Raw genomic sequence first — 14,429 nt, forward strand, 5'->3', positions numbered from 1 at the left:
TAGCTGGTGATGCTCAGCCAAGTCATTTTTTTCTTAAGGTGGCGCCTGGAGTTTGGACTTCTTTCCTGAGATCGCATCCCTAGAGAGCTTCCTATCTTAATACTAACTTTAATGCCGCAGTTATTGAGCGATAGAAAACGAATGTCAAAAGCCAAAGCAAAGAAACATCTCAATAAACCCTTTCGGTAAACGCACTGAAGGAACGCGGCGGGTGACCCGGAAGCGGAAGTGTATCCTCTTCATGAAAGGCTGGACTACGCCGAATAGTGACGTTACCACATTGGGCGGAAGGTTCGGTGGCAGTCATCGGTCTTCCAGCTGGTGGGAGTTGGCGTCGCGGTGCTGGGCGCTGGGACCCTAGTTTATGTGGGGTAGCACCTGTCTGTCTGATCCCCGCTTTCGTTGTTTTCCTCCCACGGCGTGGGGCTTCGCGAAGGACTCCCCGGCCCGTTTGGGTCACGGCTGTAGCGGTGCCTTTTGCGGTAAGTGTGTGCTTTTTCCCGCTCAACACTACCGACTAGCAGCTAGGGGCAGCCCTAACCCTGCTTAGGGGGCTAGACACTGGGGACTAGACTTCCTAGTCGGCGTCCTTGGCCACCGGCTGCCGTCACCGAGACGGAGGTGCGCTGGCCCTTTTTCATCTCGTGTCTCCCATCAGAAGTTTTATTAAAAGGTGCGCTGTGACCCTTTTAAAATTGTCTTCAGATTTACCCGAACCAAATTAAACGTAAGCAATTGCAGGCTTGACTTTGTTTTGCTGTCGTGATCAAGGATTTAGATGTGGCTACTTCTCCGAAAATCTTTTGACTTGTACCAGATTTTACTTTTCCATGTTAACTTGTGCCTAATTAACACATTGTTCCGCCTATAGTAGGCTTTCAAAAATGAATAAGGGATACCAGTTCAGTGCCATTGACGACTTAAGGTATACTGATGGCTCTTTCCGTAGCATTTGGTGCTGCTAACCATTTCTTGAAGCTCTTTCGCCTATTGGCGTTCTGGATACTCTTATCACCTAGTTCTTTCATATGCTTCATTCAACAAAATATTTACTCATACTTAGCTATAGTGATACAGAAATTAATGACATGAACACTGGCATTGAAGAGCTAACAGTACGGTGAGAGAGAGGCACATAAATATACATTACACCAAGATGAGTAATGAGAAATTCTAGTAAGGCATAAAGAGCCATGAGAGCTATGGGAACACAGATGTGCTACTTAGGAGATTTGTGACCCTGAGCAAGTTGTTATTCTGATCTAGCCTCAGTTTCCTCATCTACCTAATAAGCTTAGTATGAGGATGAAAGATTAGGTAAGGTGTTTGGTACAGTGCCTAGAATACAGCAGTGGTGGTGCCAAAGGGGAGGGGAAATATTTCCCTCAAACCTCTTTCCTTTGATTTTTTGATCTGATCAATTAGTATTTTCCAACCGAATATGAAGTACTGTGCAAAAACATCTTCAAGCCCTCCTTCAAAGAGATTACTCCTGTAACTCTACCTGTCTAGAAATTCTGGACCTGCCACTGGAATACAGTAAGATACCCATTAAGTGGTAGCTTTTGTTTTCAATTGATTTGCTTCTGAATGCCTTCGGAGAGGGAAAGGGAATTAGTAAAAGCTTCTATCCTTCTGATTATTCTCAGTTTTAGTTGACTCTCTCCTTTTGGTTGGCCCTTCACCATGGCTCTAACCCAAATGCTCTCCTTGAGAGCTCTCATCTACTTCCATGGTATTATCCTTGTATGCCAACCATTTCCACATCTTTTTCTCTAGCCTCTGTTTCATGAAATAGTTCTTTAGTTTCTGCATATTCAATAGGTCTAAAACCAAACTCACTCTCTCCACCTTCCTTTTTTTCCCTTTTTAAATGACATACGTCCTACGCACAAAAGTGCATAAAAGCAGGGATTCCTAGTGTATCTTTGAGTTTTAGCCCCATGTTTTCGTTGAATTTTGTGATATTTGTTTGTTCAGTTTTTAAAAGGATAATAAAATGAACACTCAATATCCAACCTAGTAGAAGAACATTACAAATAACCTTTAAAGCCCCTTGAATCTTTTCTCTATTAACTCTTTAACTTTCAAACCAGCTTCTCTTTTTGCCTTCCATTCATTGGTTAATGGCATCACTAGCCACCTGGTTAGTCAAACTAGAGGCCTTAGAGTCATTTTTGCCTCTGTTTCTCCTTCATTCTCCATAACCATTTGGTCATTAGGTCCTATAAATTCTGCTTTATGGTTAGCCCTTGGCTTGAGCCCCTTCCCCTCATGTTCTTCAAGCCCATATCTCTTGAATAGACTTTTGGAGTATGCTTAGTGTATGTAGTCTCCTTGCTCTCCCTTCAATGCATTTGCTACATTGTCTCTTAATTTTTAAATTATAGAACAGGTTTTTCATTCTCTTGTTTCTCTTGAGGAGTGTTGCTTCATGCAGTGATTATTAACCCTGGCTGCACATCAGTATAGCCAGTGAAGTGTTTCAAAATGTAGATGGCTTGTTTTGCTCTTCTAATCATGAATTTAGATGAGGCCACTTCCCCCATAATCTTGTGATGTTACCATCCCTAGAGATTCTGATTGAGTATTTAATTTTTAGCTGACAGGTGTTAGCTGAATGTCACTGAAATTACCCATCGCTTGAGCATATGCCTCATCCCTCCTCATCCATATTTTCAGTCTGTGTTCTTTTCAACTTCAAGGCAAACTATTTCCAAGGAATTCTTTTGATTTTGTTTTAATTTTCCTCTTGGTAACAGTTTACATAAAGATTCTTTTTATGAATGACTTGAGAGCCAAAAATTATCTTAAGGAATTGATTCCCAGTGTTTTTGAGTTATTATGCATTGTTGCTTATTGAATTTTTGGTATACCTTTTAATATTAAAATGAGTTTTAAATTCGAAAACAGAATCATTTTAATAAAGAGAATATTTCCTGATACTGCTTTGGTGCAAAATAAGGCAGGGAAGTCAGTGGTGGTATGATGCATAATTTATCTTCTGAAATTAACAGAGGAGTCTTGTCTTTGTTAACTTGATGTAATTTATTGATTTGGAGTTAGAACTTTTCTCATGCTGGTACAATTCCTGGAGCACATAGTAGGTGTTTAATGAGTGACTAAAATGAATAAAAGTCACAACTCCGTCTCAACCTCTAGTATAATATCATTCTAATTCTCACAGAGCATTTTGAAAAATAATTAATTTTCCCCTTAACAAAAAATAATACTCTTAGTCATTACCAAAAACTTGAAAATTGCAAAAAGATATAAATTAGAAAATAAAAATTACTAGTTATTCACCATCCAGAGATGACAAATATTATTATTTTCTAAAAGTTTTACTGAAATAAAATTAACATACCATACAGCTCACCTAAAGGGTACAATTCAGTGGTCTTTAGTGTATTTGCAGAGCGTACAACCATCACCACTATCAATTTTAGAACATTTTCATCACTCCATGAAGAAACCCCATACCCACTAACACTCACTCCTCATTTTTTTTTTTTTTTTTTTTGCGGTACACGGGCCTCTCACTGTTGTGGCCTCTTCCGTTGCGGAGCACAGGCTCCGGACGCACAGGCTCAGCGGCCATGGCTCACGGTCCCAGCCGCTCTGCGGCATGTGGGATCTTCCCGGACTGTCGGCAGGCGGACTCTCAACCACTGCGCCACCAGGGAAGCCCTCACTCATTTTCCCCCATTTCCCAGGCCCTAAGCAACTATTAATCCACTTTCTTTCTTTACGGATTTTTCTCTTCTGGACATTTCATATAAGTAGAATCATGTATATTCTTTTGTCACTGGTTTCTTTCATTTAGCATAACGCTTTCAAGATTCATACATGTTGCAGCATGTGTCAGTACTTCATCTCTTTTTATTATCAAATAATATTCCATTTGGTGGGTATACCACATTTTATTTGTCCACTCATCAGTTGAGGGATATTTGGCGCTTTTTCACTTTTTGGCTAGTATGAATAATATTGCTAATGACCATTCAAGTACAGTTGTGAATGTGTGTCTTCCTTTTTCTCATATGTACCTAGGAGTGGAATTGCTGGGTCATATAGTAACTCTGCATTTAAAATTTTGAGGAATTGCCAGACTTCCAAAGGGCTGTACCATTTTACATTCTCACCAGCAGTGTATGAGGGTCTGATTTCTCCATGTTCTCACCAACAGTTGTTATTATAGGTATTTCAGTGTGGGTCAAGTAGTGTCTGATTGTGCCTTTGATTTACATTTCCTTCGTGGCTAATGCCATTTTTTGGATATTAGTTTATACAAAATACAATATATGCAGTTTTGTAATCTGGCTTTTGCATATAAGCATATTTTTAGCATTAGCAAGCATATTTACAAAAGATTTTCCCTCATTTCTTCTTTCCTCTTCATTCCCCCAAACCATAATTCTTATGAAAATTTGCCTAAATTATATGCATAAAAAATAAAATCTATAGGAATGTATTCCAAAGTATTATTGGTGGTTATCAGGGGACAAAAGAGGGGGTAGGGTTAGGGGAATTATATTTCTACCTTTAATGTTTCTGTAATGTTTGAATTTTTATAACAAACATGTATCCTCTTGTAATCACAAAACATAAAAGTGAATTATTTCTTTAGAGGACTAAGTATATTCAGAATGAAAAAATATTCCTAAATTTAAAGTCATTAACGTTATATTACTTATTCAGATATAATCATTTTACCAAATAAAATACCAATAGTCCACTTGTTAAATAGTTTACTTTTCTGTGGTTCTAGACTATGAATACATATGCTATGCAGAATTAAAAAGAATATATATATATATACACACACACACACACACACACACACACACACATATATATATATATATTTTTTTTTAGTCAGGAAAGCAAGTATTGGTTTGGGCTATTGACTAGTTTATAGAAAAGTGTATAATATAGAAGTCATTTTTCTAAAGACATTTACTAATAATAGTATATTTGTATATTTAGTTCTTTAGTCTAATATTGATCCAATAAGTTAGTCATTGACTAGGGCTTAGAAGAACTTTTTAATAGGCATTTTCATTATAATAAGATTTGGAATCTCTAATCGTTAGGATCTGTTTGTATAATCTCAGATCGGGCAAGGTTCTGGCAGGATTATTTTTAATTGCTTATGTAGAAAAAAGTGGCTGTTTGGACACTCCAGCTTCTATTGAATAATTACCAGGTACACGTTCACACTAAATGTTAAATATTCTGGGGGAGTGATTCCTGGGTAGTGGGACAGTCACTTTAGTAGAGTTCAGAAAATTTCCAGTTTACTCACACTTCAGTTAAAGTTATAAGGAGAGCCAATTGATATCATTCAAGAAAGGAAGGAAAATAATAGTTAATATACTGTGTACTTGCAGGCAGTTTTATACATATTGTCTCATTTAATCCTCACAACAACCTTTCAGGGTAACTACCTTGATAATGGTATTATCTCCATTTTGCAGGTGAGGAAAGTGAGGCTCAGGGAGATTAAGTAACTTGCCCAAAGTAACCCAACCAGTATGTAACAGAGCTGGGATTTGAATCCAAGTCTGTCAGACTCCAAAGCCCATGCTCTTTCCAGTACTTCACACTGCAGCAGGTAAGTATGATACTTGGCCCTGTGCTTGCCTTATTTAGGGCACCCCAAACTTGAGACTGTTTCCATCACCTCACAATCCAACTGTTAGCCAGACTCCTGTTAGAAGAACATGTGATGGGCCAAGATCAGTCCTTGCATGTCCTGATTGCAGTGGTACTTATCAGTTCTTTCTGGACATTGCAATTATTACTCTTGCATGAAGAGGAATGTGCATCTTTGCTTTCAAAATATGATTTCCTTTCTTGTAGTATAGCAGCAAAATTCATCCCAGGAGTTCACCAGCAGGTGTATTCAACTGTATGGTCTAAAGCATCCATCATTCATACCCTAGGACCTAAGGCTCTGTATCCAAGGCACTGTAGGAAGTCATTATGCTTTTTTTGTAGGGAATGGCTGTTCCATTCCTTCACCTGCTTATATTGTAAAATTGTTGTGAGGGTGGAATGAGATAATAGATGTTAAACTGTATGAAGTACTATATAGTAATCCCTTACCTTTCCAACAGCCCCATCTAAGTAGATTCTTCTTTTGTGAAACTCTAGTACAGGTATACACATAATTACTTCTATAAATCTTTTCAGTTAGCAGAGAGAATTTTGAGTGAGGGTGCTTAAACAGTAAATTATTCCAATTTGAGATATAGAGTTAGCTATTAACATTAAAAAAGATATTTTGTATTTAGTATATTAGTATATTGTATTTTAGTATATTAGTATATTATATATTAGCATATTAGAACAAGGCAAAGTTAATTTTTAAGAATCTTGTTGGAAATTCTGAAAAGTTATAATAAATAAGGCAAATGAATACTAATTGTACAATATCAATTATCTAGGTCATTGATTTTTTTTTGATTTGTCATGTTATCTTCATTGGTTTATTTTAGTGGTCTTTTGAGAGATACTTGTAAGGCCTTTCATGACTTTGGTTCCCTAGTCTTGCTTTTTCCCTAAGGTCTTAAATACATCATTCATCCATAAGGTTCATTTTTACTAAAGGCTTACTACATAGGCTGAAGATAAATAAAGCATTGAGCCACAGAAGAGAGCAAAAGAGGCAAAAATCCCTGCCCTCATGCAACTTACGTTTCAGTTGAGGGAGCTAGACTGCAAATAATATACAGTTGACCCTTGACGACAAGGGTTTGAGCTACGTGGGTAGACTTATGTACAGATTTTTTTCAATATAGTACATGTATTTTCATTTTACAGACTTTTAAATTAAGTGTGGGGATAAGTTTGTGTTCAATTAGAGATCACAATATGTGGAATCATAAGAACTAGGATTTGAGTCAATTCTATCCAAACTGTTTCAGCTTCCTGCCTTTGGGTGAGTCCGTTTCTTTGTTTTTGAGGCACAGATAGCAGTGTGTGGATTTTCTGTGGAAGGGGTCGGTGCCACTAACCTCCCTTTGTTCAGGGGTTAGCTGTAAGTAAATCATGTTAGTTGGTAAGAAAACAATGAGAGAAAATGAAGAGAAGGGAGGCTGCAGGTTTTTTTTGTTTTTTTTTTTGTTTGTTTTTTGCGGTTCGCGGGCCTCTCACTGCCGTGGCCTCTCCCGCTGCGGAGCACAGGCTCCGGACGCGCAGGCTCAGCGGCCATGGCTCACGGGCCCAGCCGCTCCGCGGCATGTGGGATCTTCCCGGACCGGGGCACGAACCCGTGTCCCCTGCATCGGCAGGCAGACTCTCAACCACTGCGCCACCAGGGAAGCCCGAGGCTGCAGTTTTAAACAAGTGATGAGGGAAGGCCTCATTGAGAAGTTGCATCTGGACAACAGCAGTCCGACGAGGGAGGGAGCCATATAGTTAACCAGAGTATGAGCATGCCAGCTGGTACTAAGGCCCTGAGGTGGAAATGTGTAGCAACAGCAGCAAGTAACAGAATCCTCAGGGGAGGGTGAGTGCCTTATAGTCCATTCTGAGGACTTTACCTCTGCGTGAAATGGAAAGTCGTTGAGGTTTTGAACGGAATTTTTTTTTTTTTTTTTTTTTTTTTTGCGATACGCAGGCCTCTCACTGTTGTGGCCTCTCCCGTTGCGGAGCACAGGCTCCGGACGCACAGGCTCAGAGGCCATGGCTCACGGGCCCAGCCGCTCCACGGCATGTGGGATCTTCCCGGACCGGGGCACAAACCCGTATCCCCTGCATCGGCAGGCGGACTCTCAACCACTGCGCCACCAGGGAAGCCCTGAACGGAATTTTAATACCAGAGCTTTCAGAAACACATCCTTGGAAATTACAGAGGAAACACTGTATTAATAAAAGGTATTATTAGATATTATTCCCCTACTCAAGTGTAGGTTTTTGTAATCAGGCAAATATATTTTAAAATATGCTACCAATAAGTAGGAAAACTATATTGGAAAACTTCACAGAATTTTTTTAATTTTTAATTTAAAAGAGCCAGTCAACATGGGAAGATAAGAGTTAACTAGTGTAGCTTTTTAAAATGGAGGATGAGAAAATAAATAAAATGGAGGATGATCTGTTTATGACATGATCTCTAAAAAAGCTAATTGTGGTGTCATAATTAGGATTATATTACTTCTGGTAATGCAATGGTAAAGGAGATAAACTGAAACATCTATCAGATAACTGAATCTTATCTCTTACCTGAAGAATATTTACTTATGCAATAATAATTTGGTATAATGAGTATGGGATAAGAAGTTAAAAGTTCTGGATTTTTTCTACGAAGTGATTGCTCTTCCAGCTTACATAACCATATAATTGTAAAAAACAGAAAATTATGGTAAGTACATTTTTTCAGTTCCATCAGGTATTGGTAGTAAGTTTTTAGGTTATAATTTACCAAATTTTACCTGAATGGAAGTGTAGTGTTTAATGTAGAGCTCAACCTGGAATATCTCTTTGCCAGTGATAGGTCCTTGAGTGCCTTTTCCCTTCCTGCTTCTTTTGACTCCCCTCATCTTTCCACTTTCTCTATGTTGAATGAGTCAGCTCTTTTGTCCTCCTGTTTCTATTATTTTTAATCTTCTGTTTACTCTATAGATAGGATCTAGTCTAGGTAATCTTGGTTGACTAAATTAGACCAATTAGCTTGGAAGAGTTACCAAAACAGCTGTTTTGAACACTGAACTTTTCTGCCAGTATTGCTTATATTTCTTAACCTGGTTTTCAGAGCCCTTTACAACCTGTATTTCCTTCTAACTATGTAGCCCTCTGTCCTGATGAGAATGTTTTATTTACTGTCTTCAAAATAGTACTCAATAATCTATAAGTAAAATGTATACATAAGATATGAATATGTCCGAGGCTCTTCCATGTCTCCATTTCTGCTTATGCCATTTCACCTTCTTCAAACTCCCTTTTGTCCTTTTCTCCACCTATCCAACTACTACCCTATTTCAGGATCAAATTCATGTTCAGCCTTCTCAATAAGGCCTGTTCTGTCTACTTGAGCTTATTTTTTTTCCTTTGAATTTTTACAGAAATAATCATTGGCAGTTGACCATAAAATTTTATTGCTAGTTTGAATTACTACTTTTCTGGTGTTAGTCAAGGTTCTCCACAGAAACAGAACCAATAGGATATGTGTGTGTACACACACACAGACACACACACACACACACATAAAAAGAGATGTGTTATGAGGAATTGGCTCACATGATCATGGAGGCTGATGAGTCCTAAGATCCACAGGGTGACTTGGCAAGCTGGAGACCCAGGAGAGCTAAGCTGATGGTGTATTTCTAGTCAGCAGTCTGGCAGGCTTGAGACCCAGGAAGAGCTGATGTTTCAATTTGGGTCTGAAGGCAGAAGAAAGCCTATGTCCCAGTTAGAAGGCAGTCAGGCAGAGGAATTCCTAGATTCACTTTATTTTGCTGCTTATTCATGTGCCTTGTCTTGCTAGCTAGTAGGTAAGCAACTTGAGGGCAGGAATTACCAGTCATATTTGCTTGCTTACCACCCATGAGTCCTTGCATCCTGACTTACGTGTAATAGGTACATCTACCTATTTTATAAAACCGTAACATTTTAGAGCTGGAAGGGGCCTTAGAGGTTATCTTGTTTTAGAGTTGGGGAATCAAGAACAGCTTTTTAATAATACACCTCCTTCCTTAGTTTTTAGAAGAATGAAATGAGATAATGCAATGTTCATGAAAAGTTAAGTGATTTACTAATTTTAAAACTTTTTTTTTTTCACTTAGGGCATAAATCAAAATAGTTGTCCTTTAATTAGACAATATTCCTGGGTGGAGATTTCACCTTTTTCTTTCTTTGTCTTTCTCACCCTGTTTTTCATTTAAAAATGTACGTAACACATCAGTCAGTTATTCATATTTACAAGTATGTCCAAAATGAATACATTTAATTTGAGATGTTGTCATTTCTTCAAAGCATATTATCTGACATGTTAAATTTGCTGATTCATACAGAATATTCCAGTTAGGTATTCAAATATAAGGCATCATAACCAAGTGGTAGCTTCAGCTTCTGGACCTGACAGTATTGAAGATGCAGGTTGAGGCTATAGAAGTTGAAGTTACAGTATCTAAACACTAGAGTACTTTAATTTGAACTTATTCTTCTTTAGAAGTCTTCAGTTATGGGAACTGGTGTTGATTGTTTATAGATGTTTTCATTTTTTTCCTTCCTAGAGTTCCTTGTAATCACACCTTAAAGTCTTCAGGATGGTACTAGCAGACCTTGGAAGAAAAATAACATCAGCATTACGCTCATTGAGCAATGCCACCATTATCAATGAAGAGGTATGTAAAATATGTAAAATACATGTGATTGTACATCATCACTAGCATTGGAGATGGATGATTAGTAATCTCTATGTAAATACCAGTAGATAAAACCCAGAAATGGATACACTAGATAGCATTTTTTATTGAGAAATCAACTGTCTTAATTTCAACTTTCAGTAATGAATTAACCCCCAAGAAACAAAACAAAAACCACCTTAACTTACATGTAATAATGATATACCTTTTATATTTTGAAAATGGCTTAGACCTGGAAATATACTTTTGCTTTCTCTCTTGACATAGGCCTAAAACTTTAGTATGCTGCTTCTTGGCTAGGCATGTGTGTATCTGACCTTTTCTCCTTGACTTTTATTTAGCATTCTTATAAAAGGCTAGTATTTCCATCTTGACTACTTTGATTCATTCCCTCTGTAATCCTCATTCAGTTATTTTGGAAATTTTGTAAGCTGACTCCTTATATGGTATCTGAAATACTTTTCCTCCAGGTTTTATTATTTTAAGTTTAAGGTATTTCTTTCTCCCATTTTTTTCTCCACACATTGTATCTTAATGGTTTGTCAACTGAAAAAAGAAGATTATAGTAAACTCTATATTTTGTGGTACCAATGGGAAAGTACTGAAGTTGGTTTTAGAAGACCTTGTTTAGCATCCCACTAAACAAATGGTAGAGATTTGAGCAAGTCAGCTTCAGATTTCTTAATGTATAAAATGAGAAAATAGCATTTACCTTTCAAGATGATTTTAAGGATCAAATGAAATAATAGATAAAAAGTACTTTCTAACTTGGAGGTTTAAAAAAATTCTAAGATAGAATTTGATATCAACACTTTAATAAGCTAATGGAATTAAATAATTTGGGGACCATCTTTGAGCTCAGCTAGTCCAGCCTCTCATTTAACAGCAACGGAAAGTCAGTTTCACATGTTTATTTATTGGAAGAAGCAGGATTAGAATCTTTTTTCTAATTCCTGTTTTTCTAATTTTCCTAATTCCAAGGCTTTTTCTAATAATTATTATTAAGTAATAAATCATAATTTAAACCATTGTTTAGCCTTTGAAATTCTGAACAAATAAAACAACAGCTTTCCAAACAATTCTCCCTGTTGCATAACCCTTATGCTGTTTGTGTTTATGGTAGGAAAAAAAAAAAAAAAGAAACCAGGGAGAAGTGGTTGGTGGGAAGTAAAATAACAGATGTTGCTTGAATTGGCAGTTGTTTCTCTGTTCTTGGTACTGTGCTACTAGGGAATTAACAAGGAGAAATCCCTCTAATGAGAGATCAGTTCCATTTTTATCAATCCCTTTAATGAGGGATAGAGAAGTCTGATAAGCCGCTATATGGCATATGACCGAAGTTGATGATGAGAATTCATTCAAGAAGTAATTGAGGGGCCTACATTTTGGCAAACATTTTTGCTGGCACCAGGGCTATAGCAGTAAACAATGTAGACTAAAATTCCTGTTCTCATGGAGCTTACATTCTAATCTGTAAACACTGATTTCCATGAGCAGCTAAGGGCTCATCTTTTTTAGAGATTTTATAGCTTGTGACCATTTAACCACAGTGCCTTGCACCTCAACAAATATATGATGATATTGAGTTATTAATGGGGGATAGTTTCCTTTTCAACTTTGTTCCTCTGCTCTGAGTGGAAGTAGTAAGGCTGCTAGGTCAGACTGAGTCATTTTCTTTTTTTTTTTTTTTTTTTTTTCCCTTTTGCGGTATGCGGGCCTCTCACTGTTGTGGCCTCTCCCGTTGCGGAGCACAGGCTCCGGATGCGCAGGCCCAGCGGCCATGGCTCACGGGCCCAGCCGCTCCGCGGCATATGGGATCCTCCCGGACCGGGGCACGAACCCGTATCCCCTGCATCGGCAGGCGGACTCTCAACCACTGCGCCACCAGGGAGGCCCTGAGTCATTTTCTTTTGTCACATTTTCCTCCATGATAGTCCAGTTAAGCAGATGTTGTGAATATACATTGCTGCATATCAGCAACAGGAATTCAATGACATAGAAAACTTCAGTGGCAACATGTATTGCGTAGTAACGTTTTGGCTTGTATATCGTCTTTACTATTATTACTTTTTTAACATAGGGATAAAATTGTGATGGTTAATACCTGGTTGAATAAAACGAAATGGAATGTCTTTTTTTTGGCCGTGCTGCATGGCTTGCGGGATCTTAGTTCCCCTACCAAGGATCGAACCCCTGCCCCCTGCAGTGGAAGCTCAGAGTCCTAACCACTGGACCATCAGGGAATTCCCTGAAATGTCTTATTTTGACAAAATGACTAGACATTTAATAAGATTCTCTCTTGAAGACTAACTGAGAACCTTTCCGCCCCCCAATGGTATAGTATTGTTTTTATTAATATTAAGTTATGGTAGTATATGATGACTGGTCAATCTTTGTTTTTGTATGGTTGAAATGATACAATGGGCGTTTTAAGTTTTTATTTATTTATTTGCAGGTGTTAAATGCTATGCTAAAAGAAGTATGTACAGCATTATTGGAAGCAGATGTTAATATTAAACTAGTGAAGCAACTAAGAGAAAATGTAAAGTAAGTTAAATTAATCAAGTAAAAAACAGGCAAAACTAAATATAGTTTACTGGGATGAGAAGCTAACTAGAAAAGTCTGCCATATTTTGAAATGTTTTTGCTATACAGCACAGGGAAATAACAGAACTCATATGTTGGAAGACTTTGTTTACAGTACATTTCCATTATGATGGTTCAAAGAATAAACTACATGTGGCTTTCATTTAATTATGGATTTCTTTCCATTCTACTACTCCTTTATCTGAATGGATTCAATCATATACTGTATAGTATTTTAATAGAAAAGCCTGTTAACAATTTAGATTCATCATAGAAAAGTGCTGCCATTTTAATCCTCTTCAGACTAAAGATGACATTAATCAGCCTCCTTCATTATTGGAGAATTGTATTCTTTTTTGTCCCCTTTTGGTTTCTCTGTCCATATTTGAATAAAGGAGTAACGTGTGTGGTCTCAGTTATTGTGTTAATTAGGAGGGGCACTGACTGGGACAGGGCACATAGAATAATTGAGGGCACCTCAATTAGCTGCCTGAATCCTAGCCCTTGTCGTGCTCAGGCCACCCCTCCTTTTCATATTGTCAGACTGGGTACTCAGTAGAGAACTACTAGCGTTTAAGCATTTAGACTACAGGAAGTGGTCTTATTTTCTGCTAGGTGTAAACATGTGTAAATTCTGTATGCTGCCAGAAAACTCAAATGAATACTTTACAGTCATATGAGGACAAATTAATATTTGGACTTTCAAAAGAAAGCCTTAACAAAAGTTTGCATCTAATATTTCATGGTAAATTCTTTATGGTATGGACTTATGACTCTGTAGTAATTGTATGCATGTTAATTAGAAGACTATTAATATGGGTGATTGAATATTCTTACATTCTTTGGGGCAAAAGCTAATTTTTTTTTTTAGAGCGTCTTAACTGACTTTTCCCCCTTCTACCCTCAAAAACCATCATCATGAAGGTCTGCAATTGATCTTGAAGAGATGGCATCTGGTCTTAACAAAAGAAAAATGATTCAGCATGCAGTATTTAAAGAACTTGTGAAGGTAAAAGTATATCTAGCTTGTGCTGTGATTTTCTGTAGACTCACTACATTAGCACTGCAAACAGTAATACTATTTCAGAATCCTTTTTTGTGTTTTTATAGAATATTTATCTGTATTAAAAATATTAATTGAAGGATTATTAACTTTTCTGAAGTGGCTTATTTTTATCATAGGCTTTCCTGAATACAAAATTCTGAGTATAGATATGAAGGCCAGTATTATTCCTGCAAAAAAATGCCAAAGCCAAGTTACAAAAAGGAAAACTTCACTATATATTAATTGATGGAAGAGCGTCTCTGAGTTTATCCTCTTTTAATATAAAGTTTTGCCTATTGAGTGTACTGCTTTTGTACAGAAAGTCACTCTTGGCAAGAGTTCTTTTCTACACTTTCATTGTGTCAAAAATTCCCTTTGAAAAGATCAGATATCCCTATTCTTGCCTAGATTTTAAGCAATTTTGA

The 14,429-nt window shown here is 37.4% G+C and overlaps 1 protein-coding gene across 1 annotated transcript in view; it reads left to right on the plus strand.

The window, feature by feature from the left end:
- Window positions 1-302: 302 nt before the first annotated feature.
- Window positions 303-14,429, plus strand: part of SRP54 (signal recognition particle 54) — a 42,614-nt gene continuing 28,487 nt past the window's right edge. The window contains exons 1-4 of the mRNA XM_082619893.1: window positions 303-482; window positions 10,242-10,352; window positions 12,829-12,920; window positions 13,884-13,968. Coding sequence (XP_082476019.1) covers window positions 10,275-10,352; window positions 12,829-12,920; window positions 13,884-13,968 — 255 coding nt within the window. The 5' untranslated portion in view covers window positions 303-482; window positions 10,242-10,274. The remainder of the gene's footprint in view (window positions 483-10,241; window positions 10,353-12,828; window positions 12,921-13,883; window positions 13,969-14,429) is intronic.

The sequence above is a fragment of the Mesoplodon mirus genome, assembly GCF_964341445.2.
Source record: "Mesoplodon mirus genome assembly, chromosome: 4".
Lineage (NCBI taxonomy): Eukaryota > Metazoa > Chordata > Mammalia > Artiodactyla > Ziphiidae > Mesoplodon > Mesoplodon mirus.